Source organism: Cottoperca gobio, chromosome 10, assembly GCF_900634415.1.
Source record: "Cottoperca gobio chromosome 10, fCotGob3.1, whole genome shotgun sequence".
NCBI classification, from domain to species: Eukaryota; Metazoa; Chordata; class Actinopteri; order Perciformes; family Bovichtidae; genus Cottoperca; species Cottoperca gobio.
In genome coordinates this window covers 19139976-19163966 of record NC_041364.1, presented here as the reverse complement: position 1 = coordinate 19163966, position 23991 = coordinate 19139976, and the positions used below count along the sequence as shown (strand labels likewise).

General features: G+C 42.5%; 2 protein-coding genes across 2 annotated transcripts in view; one reads left to right on the top strand and one right to left on the bottom strand.

Annotated features, from left to right (window-relative positions):
- The first annotated feature begins 794 nt into the window (after positions 1-794).
- On the top strand, positions 795-3687 carry sh2d1aa (SH2 domain containing 1A duplicate a). Its single transcript, XM_029441630.1, has 3 exons — positions 795-1284; positions 1548-1611; positions 3022-3687. The coding sequence occupies exons 1-3, from the start codon at positions 1148-1150 to the stop codon at positions 3292-3294; spliced, it is 474 nt and encodes a 157-aa protein (XP_029297490.1). The 5' UTR covers positions 795-1147; the 3' UTR covers positions 3295-3687.
- A 1287-nt stretch (positions 3688-4974) lies between these two features.
- Positions 4975-23991, bottom strand: part of tenm1 (teneurin transmembrane protein 1) — a 180377-nt gene continuing 161360 nt past the window's right edge. The window contains exons 26-38 of the mRNA XM_029440996.1: positions 23521-23608; positions 21916-22112; positions 20080-20393; positions 19307-19479; positions 17650-17894; positions 16062-16355; positions 14682-14926; positions 13473-13615; positions 11551-11762; positions 10132-10433; positions 8518-9224; positions 7722-7864; positions 4975-6547 (exon numbers count right to left, since the gene is read on the bottom strand). Coding sequence (XP_029296856.1) covers positions 5792-6547; positions 7722-7864; positions 8518-9224; positions 10132-10433; positions 11551-11762; positions 13473-13615; positions 14682-14926; positions 16062-16355; positions 17650-17894; positions 19307-19479; positions 20080-20393; positions 21916-22112; positions 23521-23608 — 3819 coding nt within the window. The 3' untranslated portion in view covers positions 4975-5791. The remainder of the gene's footprint in view (positions 6548-7721; positions 7865-8517; positions 9225-10131; positions 10434-11550; positions 11763-13472; positions 13616-14681; positions 14927-16061; positions 16356-17649; positions 17895-19306; positions 19480-20079; positions 20394-21915; positions 22113-23520; positions 23609-23991) is intronic.

Here is a 23991-nt window from a genome sequence, read left to right as displayed (position 1 = left end):
AATTAGATCTACTCAAGCTGTACTTCAAGCTTTGAGGTACTTTCTACTCTTACTGCACAACATCTAAGAGGGAAATATTCTTATTTTTATTCCAGTACATCTATGAGACAGCTGCTGTAAAGTGACTTACTTTCAGTAAGTATCTTATTAAGATTGTACGTAAAAAGATATTACAAACTTGTAAAAAACAATGTTTCAAAGTAAAACAGTGATGCTTGAGCTTTTTGGCTTGTGACCTCTGGTTTCATTTAAATAACTGTTTGAGGACCAAAGAGGTACAATTATCAAACAACAAGCAAAGTTATAAAAAAGCTTTAAGAAAAGGATAATAATAAATAAAGAATCTGTCTATATATTTCAGTCACGGAGGCATTTTACTGCAGAATACTTTACATTTTGCTGATAATACTTTTGCTTAAGTAGGATTTTAAATGCAAGACTTTTACCTTGTGAGTATTTCCCATGAATATATTAGAACTTTCATTAACTAGGTAAAAGTTACCCACTGAATTGAAGAAAAACCGCACATCACTATTCATGGAAACTGTGGTGGAAACAGTCAGGTAAGCAAACTTCTGTTAATGAGAAAACAAAGCGTGGCCTCAAGATAATTGAGCTGGAAACAGTATAAGTCACTGCATAAGCACAATATACCTTTTGATATTGCTTCTTTTTTATCCCTCTCTTGTGTTTTCTATTGTGGAAATATTCAGTTAGAATCTTTTAAGTTTATTTCCTGTCGAAGAATACAATCATTTCCTGAGAGAAACACAAACCCACATTTTAGCTGTGCGCGCACATGTGTGTGTGTGTGTGTGTCTTGTAGCGAGGGAGGAAGGCTGAGCTGCAAGACATAAAGGTTAGAGGTTAGAAACAGCTGCGTCAGTCTGGTGTAAGACGTTGGAAAATCCGAAAACTGGCTTGCCAGAGCTCAGGCTCCCGGATGGACATTTCGAAAGAGAGAGAAGCAAATATCAAATGAGAGGCTGGACAGCTGCCTTACCTGTGTTCCCAGTCCAGATGATACACAGTGAAGACAAAAAGGCTGGCCTGCAGTGAACATTTGAAGGGGAAGAAAAAGAGAGAGGAGAGCTGGCACTTGGGAGCAGGATAAAAAAGAAAGAAGCAGATCTGGAGAGGAGCCGTGATGGAGAAGCTGCCTGTGTATCACGGACCCATCGGGAAGGAGGAGGGGGAGAGGCGGCTGGCCGTGGACGGGCGGGACGGGAGCTACCTAGTGCGCAACAGTGACTCTGTAGCGGGCGTCTACTGCCTGTGTGTGCTGTGAGTACAAACAGATCTCTCTGCGTCTCCCCTGAGTAATCACATCAACACATTATCCAATTTTCTTCTATTATAGAGATTATTGATCTCACATTAAAAAAAAGAAGCTCACACTGAAATATAACAACAAACTATGGTGGCCTATAATTAAGTGTGACAGTTCCACAGGAGCTTTAATGATGATAATAATGACCAAAAGGAGCAGACGCTTCTTCTCATTAAACTGAAAGATGAACTCAGGGTCAAATGTGTGTGTTTTGCAGGTGCAAAGGATTAGTCTACACGTACAGACTCCACAAGGACGACGCAGGCTCATGGGCTGCTGAAGTGAGACATTTGATCCTTTTTATTTCTCTTTCCGCACTAAACAGCTGCACATCCGCCTCGCTTCGCTCTGTGTTTATTACTTCTGGAGGTTGTTTTGGTGCAAGCCTAATTCAGAAAGCTGTGAATTTGAGGCAAACATGAGTTATTTTTTCAGGAGTGACAGCACTGAGAAATGGGTTCTTTTCCTTTAGCAATAACACCCTGCGAGATAGTCCCCACCACCACCAAAAATGTAAGACAGCATCAGCATATACTCCAGAGATGGCAAACGTAGAATTGCATTTGACAGGATTTCTGATGGGATATGTAATTGAGCGCTGAGGGTTGGCAAACACCCAGAGACGTGAACGTATAGAGACATCTGAAGGCTGTGTCTCTCGCTGACAGCTCCAGCTCCATGCTGCTGTTGTAACTACATTTTACCCTCGCTCATTTTTACCGACAGCATCAAGACAACAGATAGGGAGAGAGGGAGGACTCGAATTAAACGAGTTTCACTACAAGCTCAATAAGAGTTTACATTATTCATGTGCAATATCAGTCACTTTAAGTTAATGAAATATTCTGGGGAACAGAGGTAACACTTGTGGCCGGAGACAGGGCTGGGAAAGTGCTTCTCCACGTGTGATTGATTTAGAAATGCTTTCAAAAGAACAAGGTTTTCACCATTTCTTACAGCATGATGGATTGCACAGAATTTAAACAAATAATTCGTCTTTTTTGAAAGTCCTTACTTGACACAATTATAATACTTGCAAATGTTTTAATGTTTGTACAGACTGTTTGAGGGTTAAATGAGATGCAATGCAAAACTTGAATTTCACCAAAGCCAAAGTCACATAAAACCTTTGTTGCATTGGAAGATGAATTCTAAACAACTTGTTTTGTTTTTATTTGATTTCTAGAAATTATGCATGTGGTATTTCACTTTTATTCAGTCACAAGTAAAGCTCTTGAGACACTTAAAGCTTCATAGATGTCACACATAAATCCGAAAATAAATACTTTTTGTTGACTAACACAATATAAAAAAGCCCAGGGGAGAAAATGCTTTGAGGGAGAACTTCAACCACAACTTTCCTAATATAGCTTTTATACCCCTCGAGTATAGTTTCCATCCATCCACACTAGTTTTTACAGCAATTAAAGATTGAATTTATTTTTTATTGACACCGTTTGTTGCCTAAATGTGAGTTCAGTGTGGATCAGATGTATAGAAATATAAGCATCATGATTCTCTTCCCACGGTGCAGATGTGCCTCTACTTTCAGAGTATCTGATGTCTTTCATGAGGTGAATCTGTGAGAGCTCATTTCAAGCCGGTCCCCGTCCCGTCCTCTTAGTTTGATGTGGAGCTGGAGACGGAGAAGCTGAATTCCCCCTCTGCCTTTTTCTCCCTTGTGTTTTCAGAGCACTCCTGGTGTGCAGAAGCGATATTTCCGGCAAATCAAGAACTTGATAGCAGCTTTCCAGAAGCCCGGACAAGGAATTGCCATTCCTCTGCTTTACGCTGTCACAGCTCAGAGACGGGCAGACACACACACACACAGAGAGGCACAGACGGCCAGTAATAGCCTGTCACCGACACACAGCAGCCCGGACGCTTACCTCCAGCAGCGGCCGCCTCATGCTGCTCAGGGACAGAAAAGCAGGAAAAAGAAGGTGCAGCAAGCTTTTGGTTAGGGGGAAACCCGCAGCTCACTATTGACCCAATTATAAACCAAAAAACTGTCTTTGCATGATGCATACTGCTGCATGTTGTGTGTGTGTGAAGTAAATGTCATTTTGTTTTGCAATTAACCAGCTCCCGTTTGTTAAATCAAGTCATTTTTGTTTTAGCTGTGACTCAGATCTCAGCGTCCTTCCAGCATCTTCTTTTCTCCCCCCCACCCCCCTTCTGCATATGCAGCACATAAAGTGCCTCATAACTTTCAGGGATGTGATGTAAAATATTCAACTGCTGAAACATTAATATCCATCACTGCATACGTAATATGACAACAAATATTGTGCTCTGTTTTCTTAATGCAATTCAGTTATGTGGCTGGCAAAGGAAATAAATGATATTGGTTGAAATAAACTCTTTTAAATGAGGTCACGCATACACAGCCGTATACACCCAAAGCCTCCGCTTGACATATAATGTGGAACAAAATTTCAATTTGACATATTGAAGTACTGATTTCCGTGGAGAGAATGCTGACTGCTGGAGAGGGGGGGGGGGGGGGGGGGGGTGTCTGTCATTCATCTGATTGACATTACCCGCTCCTCATAAAGAAAATGAGAGAGAGAGAAAAGAGAGCAAGAGAGGAAAAAAAGAAAGAGAGAGAGAGCGAGAGAGAGAGAGCAAGAGAGAGAGAGAGCAAGAGAGAGAGAGAGCAAGAGAGAGAGAGAGAGAGAGAGAGAGAGAGAGAGCAAGAGAGAGAGAGCAAGAGAGAGAGAGAGCAGAGAGAGAGAGAGCAAGAGAGAGAGAGAGAGAGAGAGAGAGAGAGAAAGGGAAAGCAGAGAGAGAGAAAGAGAGAGCGAGAGCGAGGGAGAGAGAGAGAGAGAGAGAGAGAGAGAGAGAGAGCATCTATTCATCCCAGCCAATTCTTCTGTGCAGCGGTCTCCTAGCAACCGGACTCTCCATCTTTTCTGCGCGGAGATGAGGTTGGACAGTATCTAGCAGAGCATATGGTTTAGATGGGAAGGTGCATCCCAGCCGATCAGCAAAGTGCTAGTCAGGAACGTATATCACCTGCTCGCAGTCAGAACATATGCATTATGCGGCTTTGTCATCCGCAGCCCAGGAGAGAAACACAAACAATTAATGGTGGGCAGATGGTGGAGTGACGGCGGGAGGGAGGCGAGTGGGGGATAGGCAGACGGACGGGGAGGTGGATTAGTGGTAGATAGATTAAGAAAAAAAAAGAAAGAAAAACAAACTTCTCTACTTTCTTTTTTAACTTTCTTTCCTCGGTGAGGAGAGGCTTGGAAGTGGTTCACATGTAGTCTGATTGGCATTTCCTAATGAGAGGAGACAAGCTGTAGAGAACGGCACAGCCAACTCCAGGTCCTGCCCCTTCTGCACTCACCACCCACTCGCTGAGCTTCAGCTGTCACATTTCTTTTTCCCTTCCTCTGTGCTTTTTTTTTTTTTTTTTCTCTCTTTCTCCTCCTTCTTCTTCTGACAGACGCAGGTTTCTCATGCATATCTCGGTTTGAGCCATAATGATGGGTGATAATGACAGCACAGATTTGAAAGTAACAAACTCCCTGAAACAAGAACAAAGAGCGCACAACAAATGTGTGGAGAGAAGGCGCAGAGACGGCGGAGAGAGATAATAAGCAAGAATGCCGATAGAAATCCCAGGGAGCAATCTGGTAATTCACACATAATAACTTTAATCAGCATTGTAACCCAATAAAGTCAGATTTTTCAGCGAGAATATTTACTATAGCCATGTACAATTCTTTGCAAAAATGTAACTGTTTTTCTATTGATTAACAATACTGACACTTACTTATGAACAACAGAATTTCCAGTTGAGCACTTTTTTCGGTGTGAAAGCACTGGCTATGTACATTCTTGATTTTAGTATACACACTCATACAAACTACTGTTGGAGCACACCAGAGGCGGAAAACCAGGAGAGGTTTACCTCCTCTAAAGGGGAGTGTCAGAGTTGACAAGGCCTCTCTTACACAATATGTAAACGATAGTATATCCGAGGTAAACCATGTAGGAACTCAAATGGCAACCGGAGAGCTCTTGATTTTGAGTCGTGAAGAGGATTCACTCCTAAAAAGTCTTCGTCTCTACAGTTCAGTGAATTTGAGTCCGAAAATGATGAACAGTGTTGAAACAGCAAATGACAGACAGTCAGTCCGTCGGTCCGTCAGTCAGTCGGTCAGTCCCAGGCCAGTCAGGATACAAAAAGCAAAGCCACAGCCAAACCACACTGCTTGTGCCACTGTTAGAAATTGAAGAACTGGACGATAATAATAAAATACCATCATTTTGTCACAATTAAAGGCATTTGGAAATCATTTTTTCCCGCAATCTCTCTTCTTGCTCTTCTTCTTCTTCTTCGTCGTCTTCTTTTTTTTTTTTGATACGGTATAGAAACAGTAGAACAAATCAGAGTAGAGTAGAAACAGGCAGTCTTTGGTGGGGTGAGGGGCTGCTCATGTGTCTCTGTTACCTGCCCCCCACCTCGCTTAGTGTCATGAAGTGGATGTTGGAGGGGCAGTCGGACAGCTCCGGCTGCTGCTCTATAGGCAGGGAGTAGTAGCCGTCGTAACCCTGAACCAGTCCTACGGACAGCAGCTGCTTCTTCTCGACCTCGCTCCACGCCCTGCTCCCCACATCCCCTGAATCCACCCTCTTCCTCTCCCTTTCCCACGCCCCCTCCACCGCCCTTTTCCTCGCCTCTTCCTTCACCCTCGCCCTCTCCTCCTCCTCATTCCCGCCGTAGCGCACACACAGGCACAGCGCCCCCTGCTGAAGGGTGATATCGGCGAATCGTCGAGTCCTGCCGCTCACCGTGGCGCTCATCTGAGACACACTCACGTTCACCCCGCTCTCCAGGACGCGCCCGCCGACTCCTAACCCCAGAGCGAGGTCTTCCTCGATCGGCCGCGACTGGAGGAAGTGATGGGTGTCGCAGCCGTGCAAGGTGAAGCTCAGCCCGCTCAGGTGGACGCCGCCGTTTAAAATGGCTGCCACGCGACGGCTGTCTTCGCTGGCAACGCCGATGACTTCAGCGCTGACACGGCCGTGGGAGACGGCAAACCGGATGCTGGGGCCAAGAAGAGAGGGCCGGGAGCCGAAGGGAGGAGGACGTGTCGGTCTGTGGCAAGTTGAACCTACGGGCTCTGAGACCAGAGGTAACCTCTCCAGAGAGATGAAGCTCCTCAGCTGTCTCCGCAGCTCACACTGGATCCCCAAAACCACCTGGGAAAAGAGAACAACAACAAGTACGTCAACTAAAAATATTACAGAGGTTTGAATGCACAGAAGCCCTGAGAGGCAAGTAAGGAAAACAAATTCAAAATGGAACTAAATAGTTTTCCCTCTTAACTTTTGAGGTACCCATTTCCACAGATGAAAAACATTACGCTGGCAAAAATAAAAACACAAATAACCTGGCAAAACGTTTCTTCTACCCGTTTCATGGCTGAAACTTAGAAAGATTTCTTAATAAGTCATTAACACAGAACAGAAACTTAAGAAATGGATCAGCAGAATATCTTTTTCTCACTTGCCTCTCAGGGCGTCAGTAAATGTGTCATTTGTGGAAGTAGATTATTTCACAACACATGCACTAAAGGTCTTTTTCACAGAAGACATTTGACTTGTCACAGTCGGAAAATCAGTTGTAAGAAATTAAACTGCTGCCGCCATCGCATTGACAGAGCCATCATTAGTGTTACTGGTAACACTTGTGCTTTTCTTAATATGACAAGTTCAAATGTGTGCTGTGAAAACTACACTGTGTGGACTACAGCAGGACCCTGAAAGTGTCAAAGTCGAATGTAGCCATAACTAATGTAATTACTTCCCCCCGTGTGTTTCATGACATCACTTGTCAAAATAAAAAAACGTCTATTAGGGTTGGACATATTCTTTTGTCGTACAGTGATGACATGATCATATTGCATTGTTAAATTAAATTCATTTACAAAATTAATAAAGCCAAGCAAATAAGTTACACATTTACAAAATAACTGAATTTAATGACGCTGTTTTATACATCTGTTTGTCCCGTGTCTTGCATAATGGTGAAATAGTTAATTGCACTAAACATAATTTTATTTGACATATGAGTTTACATAAATCACTTATAATGTGATACACAGCAACAGATAATTGATTAATCTGACAATATTTGTTTCGTTTAATTGACCAACAGTTCAATCCTTCAAGATATTCAATGTACAGAGTTAGGAAACAGATAACAGCAGCAAAACTTCACATTGAAGAAGCTGGAACCAGGTTTGACGTAGGGATTTTAATGTTTAAAAAAAACAACATATATATTTAGCATATACCAAGGGATAACCAAACATTTTGAATACTTAGAAGAGCCTTGCCACTGCAGGTGACGGGTTTATAGTGGAAAGCTCACCTTGCTGGAGTCCCAGTCCTGTGTCTTGGTCTGGGTCTTCATCAGTTCGTATGTTTGTTCCATTCTGCCCACTTCAGGCTTGGGGAAGCCTGGGACAACATTATGAAGCTGGAAACCAAATAGCTGCAGCCAGCTACCGATGTCTGGACACACACACACACAGACACAAAGAAAGAGAGAAACAATTGCATGGAGGGAGAAAGTTAGAATATAGTGTGTATACTGTGGAACAAACAAAAAGTCATAAGGCTGGAGAAACAACACCTCGTACAGGAAATCACACAATATGAGCACAATGCGTGGCAGAGATGGTTCGGCTAGCGTTTCCCTGACAAACAGATTCAGTAATAAACAATCCTGCTGCAGGAAAACGTGACAGGCCAAATGAATGTTCCATTAACCAGAAGGACATACACCCCCACCGACATCCCATATTCATTCTCTTGCTCTCCTATTCCATCTCTTTCCCTCGCTTGAATTTCTATTTGGTCTCTCAGGGAAACAGTATGTTCTTGACAGACAGAGGGAACAAAACATAACAGCCTGTGTTAAAGAAAACAAGCTGATCAGAGGCACGGCTGTCCTTTCTGTTGTCAGTACATTGTGTGTCTGTCACATCATTTCATTCTGCCACACTGCTCACCTGTGGTTAGATATGTGTCCACTCAGTCTGTATGGCAGATGTGTGTGTGTGTGTGTGTGTGTGTGTGTGTGTGCGTGTGCGTGTGCGTGTGTGTGTGTGTGTGTGGGAGATGGTGCTGCTAAATTAATGTGTGTGTACACGTGTGAAGCTCACCTGTAGTAAACTCCGTCACCTCCTCCACTTTGCCAACTGGGCAGTTGTTCTTGAAGGCGTACACGTTACACGGCTTCGGCTCCTTGCTCAGCTCCGCCCACAGCTCGTGATTTGGTGAAGTCCATCGACCGGCTAGTGTGTCGTAATCCCGCCTGCCCAAATGGACTAGCCGCGTGAGAGGATCGTGCAAGCCTCCGTGGAAGCCGATGACAAGCTGGAAGTCCGGGTTGGTGTCCTGGTAGACCTCTCCGTACGGGGTGTAGAGGATCTCTTTGACTAGTCGGCCCTTGTTCGAGAAAACTGCCCTCGGAGTCCCGACGCTGTCACAGGCGACGTAGTACTCCTCCCCGCTGCTCAGCTCCATGGCGATGAGATGGCCCTGCAGGTCGTAGTACAGCGACGTGATCAGATTGCTGCTGTGGTTGTACAAGTGGCTCACCCGTGTGGGGTGTGACAGATCTGCATAAAAGAACTGCAGCTGCTCGCCCTGGCTGCTCTTGGTGGCCACTCGCCGACCCAGCCCGTCGTAGCGATACCACACGTTGTGCTCGGTCACTCGGTTGAAGACGCGGGTCAGCAGGCCATTGGAGTTGTAGTCGAACAGATCATTGGCTCGCTGGCGTAAGAAGCCGTCGTCATCCACACTGTACTGTAACTCGCCGAGGTGTGTGATGCGGTCTCTTTGGTCGTAGCGCAGTGGCGTCAGCCTGGAATGAGTCCCAACAGGTAGATACATTAATACGGCTGTGAACTGGAAAATGTCTAACATTAATATATCAACATTCACAGTGCTAGCAGTTCTGTGAGGCTGCACCTTAGTGGTAATCAGCCTACTAATTAATGCCATCTTGAGTCATTTTCCATTATGTATTCAGTATAGTACTTCACCAGAGTCAACACCAGGACACGACACTAACATGTACGTTTAGACATGTTTGTTGTCTCTCAGAAACAAGGAGGTGCTGCTCTCTGCTGACGAAAGCCATTGTGAAGTGTACTAAAACTTATTCATCATTCATGATTTGATTTTATTCAAAGTTTAGTTTTTTGATTACCTGTGGATTTATTAAGTTGATAATTTAAAGTAAATGCACCGCAGACAGTGTGAAGATCTACATAAGCAAACAGAGACAATGCAGACAGTAACAGTGTTAAATAAATGTTCATTTAAGTTCAGTAATTTAGTTTCTCATTTGTTATTATTAAATTGTTGTATTTCATCAGATGCAAAAACAACAAACATAAACAACAATATATTGGCCATTGAAAAACCCACATAGGTTAAAACTACTGTACACAGCAAAACTTTGAGCAAGATGCTAATGTCACATGCTAAAATGCTCACAATGACAATGTTTACCATCTTAGTTTAGCATGTTAGCATGCTGACATTTGCTAATTAACCCTAAACACAGAGTACAGCTGAGGCTGATGGGAATGTCAGTCATTAGAAGTCATCGTCTGGCGTCCATGAACATTTCATGGCAATCCATCCAATAGTTGTTGCGATAATTTAGACTACACAAAAATTGACTTTGCCTTACCGAGATTGTTTATTTTGACAAAGCAATGACACAGTTATTGCTGTAAAATTGCCGGTAGGTACCGACTTACCTCGCACTGGTCCCGTGGCTGAGCAAGTTAATGTTCCCGTTGAGGTCGTAGCTGTAGCGCCACTGAGGCCGCTCATTAACGGAGGCACTTTGTAACTGGCTGTCCGCATCGTACTCGTAAGTGTAGCGTGTCACGTTGTTGTCCACGCCCACCCTGATGTCACAGGTGGTTGTGCGCCCTGAAGAGTCATACTGGATGGTCATCCAGTAGGCGATGGATTTAAGGATCTCATATTGGACCTCGACCACCTGGCCGTAGGAGTTGAATACCTTGGTGTGCTTCATCAGATGGGTGGTGATCACCTAGACAATAGCAGATAAGATGCGTTAGCCATGCGCATGAACACAAACTGCTTTATGCATTTTTACATCTTGTTGTTTTAGTGCAGTATTAAAAGGTTTTTTTTGGCCAAGCTGAAATACAACATAGACATATTATCACCTTACAAAGGCGTTATGGAGTAAATGCAGTAATACTGTAATTTGATGTTTTGGGGCACTTGAGAAATGTAAGTGCAATATTCACTCTCCTTTTAGCATTGTTTTAGTCTCCACCAACTCGTGAGGGAAACATGTGGATCTTTAGGCCTTTACACACCGGGAGCGTTTTTTTCGTGCAATTAATTTGCACTTCAATATATATTTTTGAACTATTGTTATTGCCATGAATACCTTTATGCAGCATGCAAATATTACGTGGCAAAAAAGAAACATTTGTTTTCAAAATTAGGTTGATTTAACTGAGCTTTCACACTGCGAATAAAAGCATCAACCAATCACATTGTGCGGAACGGGTTAAGTTGCGCCTTTATTTATGACGATTATAAAACATCAACTCGAAGGACTTCTTTTAACCTTGACAAAGGCATTGCATACCAGATTCACTCATTCCTTTCTTACCTTTCACAATAAAAGCCCTAGACATATAATATTAGCAGGAGAGTATTTCTAATTCTCCTGTTGTTTATTGGACACGCTCCCGATGTGTAAAGGCCTTAAGGCTGCTAATTGCTCCACTATGTTCATCAGCTAGTTGCTAATTTTATCCATCTACTGTTTAGTGCCGGGTAGCTAAGGTTCAGTGGGTTTATCAGAATTGGGGTTTATAGCAGTTGATGAGAGCTGTGAGAGTGAACCAAAACAGTAAAGTTGTGGGCCATATAAAACCAAAACAATGAGCTGAGAGATGCTAAATCGCTTTGCAGAGCTACGGTGAACTGCACAGTTGGGCAATAATACTTGGTGGGTTTGTCACTATGAGCAACTGCTTTTACATCACACAGTCATTTGAGCCATAGTTAATGTCAACATATTGATTAGTGCACCCTTAAGACAACTTCAAAAGCACACTTTGAGGATAGACTGCTAAATGTATGATAATTCATGTGTGAGATAGTTTAGTTGACAGTTTTCTGCCTACCTGGTTGAGGTCATAAAAGATGACGCTGAACTTGCCAAACTGCTCGACCCGTCCTGATACGTCCACGTAACGGTACAGATCAATGGGAAGAGGCGTCTCATTGATGACTGCCTGCATGCTCGTCACTCTGAAGTTGTTGTAGCTGTAGTCAAACCTGGCGTTGACATAGCCTTCTTCGCTAAAGCGGAAGATTTGCCGACTCGTCAGGGGACCTACGCGGAGGAACCAGAGTGGTTTAATGGGAGAAATTCAACAATATTTAAGTTTCAGAGACCCTCATTAGCATGTGTGTAAACTATTCACACACCACACATGCATTTGCACACACGGCCCTCACAGCTGGCCATCATGCCACTCCGTACAAGCCTGCTTAATTAATTCAAATCAAGGACTAATTCAACATCATTAACACAGACACACGCAGAGCAATCCATTCAATCTTAACTATCCCCACACCTCTATGGCATTTCCAGTGGTGACCTTTAATATGGAGAGATAATGAAATCTAAAGACAATAGCCATGATGTGCCAATGTGCTCCTTAATGTCAGAACATCAACTTTAACAACACCATTCATCACCTCTGCGGCTGGCTACCACAGCTCATCCTCCATTTGGAAAGAAACGGCCTGCTAATGAAACACTATTATGGTGCTATTTGAGATGACTCTAATTGCAGTTAAAATGACTAAGTGTCTAGCTTTGGCGACTGTAGGGAGCTGGATCAGCATTACATCTTCTATTTTTATTTTCAGTGGAATGTTGATTCTAAACCTGCGCTAATGGGGAAATGGCAGAAGCACTGAGAGTGAGGTGCAGGCTCTTCTGCAGCCCCCGGGAACTCTCACAGTCTGTTCATCTTATTTCTCTAGCTGTCATGTTTCCTCTTCTTTTCGGTTCCTTTTTTCCACCTCGCCTACTTCTCTTTTTACCCTGTTTCTACTTTTTTGGTCCCCATTCTTCCTTGTCTCCTCTCGAGGGACAATTACCACTATCTCTCCTCTCTCCAAGGCTCCGTTTGTTCTGCTGAAATGAGATCAGTTAAAGGAAGGTGAGAGTCTATTCACAGTGAGGGCAAAGCGATAAACACACGCACACACATACAGCTGTGCCTCGCAGATAAATGACACCTGATCATGGCGGGCCAATCATAAAGCCATGTGCAGTGAACCAGGAGCAGAGATGAGAGACTTTGTAACTTGAGGGAATTGTTGAACTGCATTAACAATGAAGGTATCCGAACATATCTGCTGCCACAGCTAAAGGGGCCAATTGACAGTAATGCCAATACTGGGGTAATAATACTGCAATTTATGAAGTGCAATGTCTTTCTGTCTAATTTTGACTAATTCAGAAGTGAATTGTTACGTTATCAGGGTTACAATTGTTGGCCTGAGGTAAGATTTCAGGATTTCCTGTCTCAAGCAGATCCGCATGAGTGCAAACAATAGTTTATGTGCAACACAAATCAAATATATCAACACCTAGCCTTCCACATATTAGCTTATATTCTTATATTACAACTTTACTTTGATCAGGCAGCTTGGTTTGCGTAGGTGGCAAACAGATGCAGTGCTCAGAGGCCATGGGGTAGTCTCGTATTTACTGCTGTGGTAGACCACAGTCTCTTCCACTCAAACACGCTTGTCCATACTCACGGTACTAACTGTGGCTGTGTCATTCTAACATGATAGAGCACACAGCTGACTCAAAGCCAGAGCTAGAGCTTGACACCGCTCAACAGATCTGGCTCAAGACTGATAATCGTGCAGTCTCCTCACAGTGCAGATGCTTTGAGCTGCGCTCACAAGACATTTGTATGCTCAGACAGATCCTTTTAAAGATGACTCATTGCACATTGTAAATATTTTAAATTTGTCAGCCCTGTTAGCGTGTATGTGCCGTGAGTGCGTGTATACGTACCTGTCTGTCTGTAGCGTATGGAGCTTATGAAGCCATTATGGGTGAGATGAATGGTCTTGACAGTGCCGGAGGCCTCGTCGTAAGTGAAGGTCACCAGGGTGGAGTCGTAAACCACCTCCGCCAGCCGCGCTGCTGGTGTATACCTTAAAAAAACCCAAAAAAAACCGAGTGAAACTATTCTTAAAATGTTTCCTTTCTTCATTTCAAAGTCTGAGAGTGTGGGCCTCCCATCAGAGCAAGCCCCCCTCACCCCCACTTTGTTTACTGGCTTAGTTTTGTTCAATTCCTGAATGCCTGTGGGAATGTGATTATGTTATTTGATCCCATAGACTCAACAGTGGAGTGAAGATATCTAATATTGCTGTTTGACATAACTTCAGACACCAAATACATAAAAGGTCCGTCCAAAGACATTTATTAGTCTCTCACTAAAGTAAAGTAGGAAAAAAGAGTAATATTCCCCAAAACTACCGTATCTTTAACCATATTACACAGTTTAGTCTGTTCTATAGTAATCTTCTTCTGATAACTAATAACTAATGTAATATCTTTTCACTTCCATTCACTAACCCTCCCATGAAACCCCCTCGGGAGTTAAAAACCAGTAAAACATTAAACTTCAATATAAGCAAACATGCTATATACCTCATGAATAATACAACGACCCCTCGGGCCATTAACAACATTTCATCAAAACTAAACCAGCTGCTGTGGCAGTTACGGCCTTTCAAATCTTAAAATGGGGCCGTTTATTATAGTGTCCCCTTCGAGCCAATGAGTATTAAAAATGTTAAATACAAGCACACTGCCCAAATCAGTCCTACAACTTTCATGAAAATCAGATCAGTGGGGTCTGACATAGTATGATGATAAAAAACACGACCTTTAATCAGCCTCCCCATTAGTCCAATCAGAGTCATTTGTAAGGACATCTGTGTGTGGGGCACGTTCTGTGTCAGCTAGACTTAGGGGCTTTAATAGGGCTTTTAAATGTCTGAGATTAGCCTTTAATTATGGAACCTTCATCAAGCTAATCAGCGTTATGTTTTTTTATATGACTGACTGTAGTGCCAAGATACATAATGCCTCCAAGTTTCATCAAACTCTAACTGATGGTGTTGCCAAAGTCACCTCTTCCACACTGCACTGCCTCCTCAAATTAAGCGATAAAACCAACAGCCGGTTATATTTCTGCGATCTGTGTCATACCTGTAGATGACACTGCGTCCTGTTCCCAAGTACTGAGTCCTCAGCAGCCGCCCGTCCAGGGTGTAGTCCTGCATGAAGGAGGACTGGCTGTCAGGAGGAGTGTATATGTTCCTGTAGTAGCCAATGGACAGGAGCGACTGCAGGGTGTGTTTCACCATGCTGGGCATCGTCACGGCCAACAGGCGGTCCGTTTGGTCGTATTCGAAGACGTAGCGCCGCTGGCTATGCAGGAGCAGCATAATAGACTGCGAGAACACAGACAGAAGCACGGCTGAGTTATAACACTGCAGTGTGATGAGCATTTTCTTTCTCTGTCTGGGATCATTTAGTAATTTTCATTTCAATGTCAGTCGATGAAAGTGTCTGCATTTCAGAGACAACCTTGGTCTTAGCTTGAGGATCATTTATTTGTCATTGACAATTGTCATTGGTTTTTCAGCAATTTTGTTTACCGTTAAAGTTTTATTTGACTTTTCTGGCAAGCTTTGAAAAATTCTGTTCCGGCAGTCCTGTAGGGATTTGAACAGTTTGAACTGCAGTAAAACAATGTTGTGTAAAAATACTTCTCTATTTAACTGTGAGGTATAATATTAATGTATTAATAATACATGCAGGTATTATTCATTTCCAGATGGTTCCGTAATATAAGCTCATTTACGCTCTAATTTTGTCTTAGACCAAAAGCTGACACAAAATATATTACAGGCTGGAATTCATTTCATTAAATATTTCAATTAATTTCAAGGATGGAAATTATAGCTTCCGGTAGCTTTCAGCTATGTCACACACTTGAGGGATCATACCTCTTTGTGCTTGTTTTATGTTTTATTTCCTTAACTGAAAAATGAAATGTGGCGCACATTATTTCTAACCATTTTTCAAAGCAGTTTTTTTTTCTGTAAAACTCACTTTCAGGAAACCACAGGTTTCTTTTCTTTTCACCACTCTGTGAAAATCAAGTAACAGAGCCTTGAAACCTGAGTTATGTAATTCATCACAATGAACAACTTGTCTGCGTATGCAGCTCTCAAAGCTGTGGCACTGATGCAGCTGTGAGTGCAGACTGATTTAACAATAACTGAACTCTGACATAATCTTACTTCTGCAAATTGATTTTCGTAGTTAAGTAAAATAAATGGGACCCAATGGCTGCTTCAAAGGGAGGAAAAAAACGTTAAAAAAAGACTTTTAGTGTTAGTTTTGGTACGATAGCCTTGAAGCAGCGAACAAAAAGGAAGAGCAGGTGTGTTTTCTGTGAACAGCAAAGAACAGACAGGAGTGAAGCCATCAAAAAAATCTCAGCGTGAATGATTCAGAAACTGTCTGCCACATCCACCTCCTCCACCCCTCGAACATGCTTTCGGTACGAGCAGCTCTTACTTTGTCTGCGTATGTGTAGCTCCAAATCTTGCCGTTGACCCAGGCTCTGGACACCACCCTGTCGTTCTCGTACTCGAGCCGCTCGGACCAGTCTCCGCGGTGAATGGCTGACAACAGTCCTCCTGCGGAATAGCTGATGTTCACTTCAGTGTATTTGCTACTGGGGGACCAGACCACGGGCCGGCCCAGCGAGTCGTACTGGATGTGGAGGGTGAACTTCCTGTGGTCATCGTAGATCTTCCCTACTCTGGTGTTCTGATCGAAGTCTATGGACAGCAGGTTCCTGTTGTGTGCCTGGAAAGAAAATCAGTAAAATGTCAGCTAGAGGGAAAACAATACTTTTTTATTTAATTTGACTATTTTATAATAATCATCAATTATGAATGAGGCCACGGGCATGCAAATATAAATGAAGTGGCACGTCTGGGACGGGGACTTCATTAGTTTAGATAAATTAATCCTGACATTTATAACAAACTGGACCTGCATAATAACAATCAATTGCCTTGTGAACAAGTGAAGAACCGAGGCTCTTTAATTAATACACATCCAAAAGAATGTACCTATAAAATATTTTGTTTGTGCAGTGTACTTTCTGTGCCAAGAGAAGAGGATTTGCGGTCGGCGTGTGATTTGTGGAAAGTACAGCTCACAGGTTCTGAGTCACTCGAGCGCTCAGCTCGATCCTGGTGACGACATTAATCACTCAAAACCTCCAAAATGTTGTGGAACAACAAGCTGTAGCACGGGTCAGACTGCTCTACAGTTTGACTCAACACTAGTGGAAGAATCACTGAATAGATTGAGTGACATTTCTTTGTCATTTTGTGTGTAAAGGTCAGATTGAACAGCTCGTGGTTAACTGTCATCTGACGTATTCACAGTTTCCATGATATAGTGAGGAAATGCATACAGACTTTGTGTACTAATGATTTTAGAGGAGTGGTTCCCAACCTTTTTCCTTAAAGGACCCCTCTTCTATCAATGAGTAAAGTGACAAACCCTGACTAAGTGAAATATCGTATGGCTTTTTCATATTCAATGGAAGGCAAACTGATGAACTGTACAATTAACTCAAATAGTGAATCAAGAACTTATCCTGCTATATTTAGTAACTTTAATACAATTCTCTGTCTGTATTATTATTATATAAAAATGTTTTAACACTCATACATACTTAATAGGCTTCCTTTTTGACAAATTCAGTATTTTCTTTCCCCTGATGCTCGGCTATTGTTCTTGTATCTCTTTGGTTGTTTTAACTGTATACTCTTCTAAAGCAGGACTGTTTAGCAGAGAGGGAAGGCTCTGTGAATACACCAGCTTGTCTTCTTCACGGTGCTTTTATCCTGTGAGATTTAAAAAAGTTTATATCATAAATAATAATCCAAACTTAAAAAAAACAAAACAAAAACAGTTTCATTTACTTTTCTTCCCAGAGATGTGTAGGCCTCGCAACCCCCCATGAAGCTCTGGCGACCCCCATTGAGTGCCCTGATCCTCAGGTTGGGAACCACTGATTTAGAGGATTGGGTTTTCTATGTTATCTGAGTTAGCTGAAGATTAAGTTGGTGATTTAGAGTTTTACCCTGAGCCTGCGCTCATAAGTGCTGTAGTTGGTCTTGCTCTGCTCCTTCCTCTGCCTCCACTCGATCAGGCTGGGCGCGTGGTCTCCAGGCAGGCTGATGTTACAGCGGCTGGCGGTGGGACTGACTCCTCCCCCCGCGCCACTGGGAAGAAGGGGCTCTGTGATGAGTGACAGTTCCATCCCGCTCGCCAGCGTCACAAGGAACGACCCGTCAGCGCTGACTCTGTATGAACTCTGAGCGTGATCTGGTGGTCGAGCGTATGGGTGGGTCACACACGTACAGAGACGAGCACACAAACACACAAAGCCACAGATGAAGAAAAGTGTGAAAAAACATCAGTAACTGTTTCTCAAAACAACTTGAGAAAAATCAATGACATACAGCAGCAGAATGCTTTTCGTAAGTATTTTTTAGACTTTCTCTGCAACATTAGCGCTGTACTGTATGTGTATTGTATCTTTCCAAACATGTAATCTATTAAAAAAAAGTGGGATAGTTTACAGACCGTGTGAGTAAAGAGAGAGAGAGAGAGAGAGAGAGCGAGAGAGAGACAGAGAGACAGAGAGAAAGGGGGAAGTATAGCCGTGACTGTTTTTCACACATTGCAAAGATTTCTCAGAAACTGTTCTTTCATTTCTATTGTGCTCCGAGTAAGATTTCACACAAAAGGTAAACATGCCAATATCACTTTGTCTCCGGCCCTTACCATTTCAAATGTTTCTTTTATTAAAAACTAATTGCAAAAATAAACATAAAGCTATACTTAAACAAATAAATGTTATTGCAGCTAATAAACGGGAGAGTAACTTCCAGTCCTTCCATCACTACAACACATCTGTACATATGGTTATTGTTGCCTCAGAGGCAGGAAGAGACACAGTGAGTTGGTGGTGAGTGGGAGTAAAGGTGGGCACTCTAAAATAAGGGGTCATTCCAACTCTTGCCTGGCAGCTCTGTCATACTGTAGCACTGCGAACATGCCTTCGTGTGTGCAAGTGTGTTTGTGTGTGTTGGAGCAGCTTTTCTCTCCCTGCAGTCCTGTCATTGTGACAACTGCTAGAAAGCAATTAAAGAGATGACATGAGAGGAAACTGCTCCCATGAGCGGCTTCTCCACTCCACTCTCATTTTCTCATCTCTGCCCTCTCTTCCATTTCTTTTTTCTTTTAAATAAAAAAATTACTTGTTCTTTTTCCCCCTCTTCTAAACAGTTCATTAATGTGGTTACGTAAAGAGGTCATGACAAATCCATATGTGAATTATTTATAGAAAGGGATACATCCTTTTTCAAAGCTGTGAATCTCCCGCGCACACATCCAGTGTAGACGGTGAAGAAGAAGAATTAAAAAACCTCAGGTCAGTGGTTCTGAGCAGAAAAACAGCCACGTTTTAGCAGTTTACCAGTAGAGCATTTTTAAACATCTCTGTTTCCTTTTACTGTACGCCCTCCTTACACATCTGTGTATGTTGTCCCCCCTAGATGAGTCATAAAGGGCCTTTCGGAATGTTTGTGGTAAACTACATGGGGGTAGGTGCATTGTGGTGAGGCTATAATATTTTCAGCGTGTCAACCTCTGAATACACGGCGTCATTACATCTGTTGCCTTTACCAACCACCACCTCCTGACCTCTGAGGAGCAAAGCAATGGTGCTGTACCTTGTCTGAATGTGTAGATGGTGTCACTGGCCGACAGGTTGGTACTGGTGACAAAGTTCTCACGGTTTGACGCCTCGAACTCCACCCGAGACCAGCGTTCGAGGTTGCCGTGGAAACCGCTCACCTCGCCCGTGGGGAGGGTGATGTTGGTCACGCGGCCCTCGCTGTTGTATCTTGGGAGAATGAACACAAAGGCGATGATGTACAAGCACAAACACACACAGATAGCTGTTGCACTTGGACAAATAAACACGTACACACACCCAAGCACATAAACACACACTCGCATATTCACTATCACTCCGTTTTCCCCTGTCATACGCAAACATCGGCACAGAGTAAGTGTCAACTGTGATTTATATGTGTAATTATCCAGCTGTGGAATTTGAGACGGCGACTCGGTCGGCAGTGGTGAATAATTCAGACGGATGTGCTTGTGTGTGTGTGTGTGTGTGTGTGTACTGTGTGATGCTAAACACGTGTGATCAAAGTGTTGCAGAGACGGCCTTCAGCTAATCAGTCACTTTAGCAAAGTCGAAATAAATAGAAAAAGTCTCTTCAGCTTTCTACAGGGATGGCCTACCACCAGATGGCACTCACAATTCACCCCGCAAACATAAGCTCATATTTAAACACATGCACATACATGCAACTCCGTCTCTATATCACATTCAGAGTCAATCCACCGACCATGAATAACATAAAAAGTAAAGAGAAAAGGATTGAAAGAGAAAGAGAGAAGAGAGAAAAATAATACAAAACAATAAACGTACTCATAAACAGTGGTCCAACTGTTTTCATCACTCTTGGTTGCTAGGAGACCCGTGTTGCCATGGTAAGTGATGTGGGCGATGTCATGGCCTTGGGCTGAAACTTTCCTCAGTGTTCCACTGTTGCTAAGAGACAGCCAGTACACCTGTCCGCCAGGTAGCGCCAGCCAGAGAGGCACTCCGTGAGCGTCTCTCCTCACCTGCAGCCCGTGGCCGTCGCGATTCGTCAGTCCCGACAGCTGGCCGTCTGCGCCGTAAGAGAAGTTGTACAGGTAGTGGCCGGTGATCAGGTGTTTGGTGAACATGTGGGAGCCGTTCTGTTGTGGAAAACAAGAGATGGACAGCCGGACAGTCAGCTTTGGGCTGCACCCGCTTTTCATAATAAGTTTGAGTGTAAAGGTCTCAGTACTTAGTCAGTACTTGCTAGTGATCTACTAAACTCTGTTAGATGATTACAACTGAACCTGTAAGCATTACTAGGGACATTTTTGGCTTTTTAATGTGACATTATTTGATCATTTTTGATGTGTTAATGCTTATGACATACATTTTGGTGTGTTCATTTTCCCCCTCAAATTTTGGAAGTTCTACCTCTGCTCCTATAATAAGTGTATAATAAACTGTGTAGACAGACAGTCAGACCCATAAGGACAAAAATGTCCCGTTGAACGCCATTAAAACCACAATTTATGATCCCACTGCCATTACAGCATAACAACAGGCATTCTATTAGAACAGGCTTTCACTATAAAGACCTGGCTTCAAAATTGTAGATTTTACTATTTTCCACCAGATTGAGCCATTTTCTCATGTTTACCCTATGGGGCAAATACATGCTATTTCCTTGTTTTCCACAAGGGTTATTGCTGCTGTTTTATGTGTTTGATGCAATGCATCAAAATCAATGTTGTTGCTAATCACTGACATATCCCAGACTGTGAAAGAAAATACCCCCCAGCGCCTACTTTTCTCATTAAAAACAACAGTGGCATTATGTAAAATTTCTGAAACTAAATTAACATAGTCATGATCAGGATTGAAGTTGCTTAAAAGATTTAACTCATTGAAAGTGGAAAATATTTAATATTTAATATCTTTATAGGTCTATAGGTTTTTTTCTTAGGGCATCAGAGCAACTTTTAAAAATGAGGCTAAAGTGTAAAGGAAGGAATACTTCAAAAGGCATTTAACTATACAAACAGGAAGTCTATATAGCATCACAAGATGTCCAGAAATATAAAAAATAACACCATATTAAGCTTAACTGCTAATCCTTTGTAAATGTAACTATAATCTAACTTTGTTTTATTGATATATGCATACATGGCAAAATATGTGTTTACAGAATGAGAGGGAAATACTGTAGGCTATCCGATTATGCTAACCTAGCTGACGTAATTTGGTCATTCAGTCGAATGTTATTAGTATGAAGTTTTGTTATTTAGGTTATATTGTGTTATAAATCACATCATTATTATAGTGCCAGGTCAGATATGTCGATCATATTACCTCTTTTACTCTTCACTCTAAGCAAGTTATATTAGCAAGCTACCGTTAGCTTTGTCAGTTGGCTCAGTTAGCTAGCTTCTCAACAGTTAGCATTACACCTGGCAGTTACTGGGTGTGAATATTAAAATTACAACCGAATCTCAACGACAGCACTAACTTGAGCGGTTTATCCCGTTTTGATTATATATATTGCATTTATTAAATTTCATGTTAACTGTAACACTAATGTTGTTCGTAAAAGACCTTATTCTCATTCTGACATGAATTGAGATGATATTCAAGTATCTAAATATTTTAATGATCTATAGAAATAGCTCAGGCATCGTGTACCTGGCTGAAGAGATAGAGCTCCTGGTCCAGTGGGGAGCTGATCTCCACCAGTCCAACTGGGCTGGGCTGAGGCTGGTTGGGGCTGACAGCTCTGATCCGGATGTTGCCAAGATCAGCAATATACAGGGTGCCGTTGGGGGCCACAGCCAGAGAGGAGGGGGCTTTGAGACGAGCGTCGCGGGCGTAGCCTCCATCTCCTAATAAAAGAAACAAGAAGACATTATTTAGACGATGACACACTCTTTATCAACAAAACAACACACGTGAAGGCAGAAATGAACACACTGAGCATTTCAAATGATTCTTCAGAGAAAGAGAGCTTTGCACAAATATGAAGATCCCATGGTGCAGCTTAAGCGTTTATCAGTGTAGCTCAGGACTGGGACTTGTTGGGATGCCGTAGCTTCCCAATGGAGTTGATATGACCACCTTGATAGTGACCTCAGCCTTATCAGACAGTGGTTGTGGGTGACTGAATGCATTCAGATGTCTTTGGTAGCACAGCAGGATAACAGCCAGGTGAGGCCCTTTAGATGCTGTCAGCAGTAGGCCCCGGGCCTCTGATGGTGGCAGTTTATCTCTTGACAGCATGCACATTATGTGTGCATGTGTGTGTGTTCATGTCTGTTTGTATTTGCGGGTGTGTGCTCACATACTGTATGTGCGCATGTTCAAAGTCACTGTGTGACGGTCTACTACGGTGACGGGATGGAAACGGAAAGCCTCTGAAGAGAGTAATCATCTGTTAACAGCAAGACATGATTGAAAATATGCAAAGTACAAGCTAAGAAAAAGGGATGGTTACAACCCATTGGCTTGTGGTTTGGGAAAGACACTTCCCTCCATTTTGAATAGAAAAGAGACAGATTTTATGAGCAGAATGAAATGATAAAATCACATCCTCTGACACTTTCAATGAAAGCATGGCCTAACTGTCAAAAGAACATCATCTTATTTGTTTAGTCCTTTCCTTCTTCCGTTTATTACATTTCAGGTGCCCTTCCATGAGACACCCACCGGTTAAAACCTTCAGCGGCTAGATGAGAGCTTTTTCTTTCAGCAGCACTTACTTCTCCATCATTACATTATAGATTGTCATTTCTTTCCAGTATATCGTCATTATTTACACCAACATCGTAATAATAGTTTGTTTCTTATTATATTTTGGAGGAGAGTCAAAACAGCCCTTTCTTAGATATTAAAATGTCATCTGAAATACATAATTTAGACACATTCAAGTAGAGAAGAAAACAGTGAAAGAGACCGTCAAGAGAGAAGAAAATGCTCTTCTCAAGGTCTGCTAATAAAATCAGCAGCGACAAACAGGCAGCAAGGTTTAATTGTTCAGTATCAAAACACTGAATACTTCAATTCATTTAAGTAACGTCATAGCTTTTAAAATGGTCTTGTTTTGTTCCCCTACACACACCTGTATGATCTGATAAGATATTAAAGTGCAGCTACGTGTTGTTTTTAGTACTGTGTAATCCTATTAGACATAATCTAATACTTTTACATTGCATAACTCACATTGTGTGTGTGTGTGTGTGTGTGTGTGTGTGTGTGTGTGTGTGTGTGTGTGTGTGTGTGTGTGAGACAACCCACCAGAGAAGCAGTCACAGTTGGGGTCTATCTTACAGTCACAGTCCGTGGGGGCTCCAGAGATAACAGATATCTCCCCGTTGGTTGACACCTGTGAAGTGTTCAAAAATGTCACACGCAGCTACAAAATACTGCGGGAGCTTACTGTTCAAGAGAAGACAATGTTCAACAGTTTCTTTTTTTTTATGTGTAATCTCTCCGACAAACAAGACAATGATGGCCTTTAATAAAATCATGAGCTGGAAATACAGATACAGAAAATGAGAACAATGTATTTGGCTGCGTTTGTCTGCAGGTGCTCCAACCAAACAATCTAAGAGGATATCTCAGGTGCCTTTTTTTAATTTTCGGAAAATACATCAGAATTATGCATCTTCCCTGTTCGGCCTAAATGGGGCTTTGTTCGTTGACAGATTGATGAATTTTTGCAACTTGAAATCCAGCTCTCCAAACAAATTAAACTGATTGTCCTGA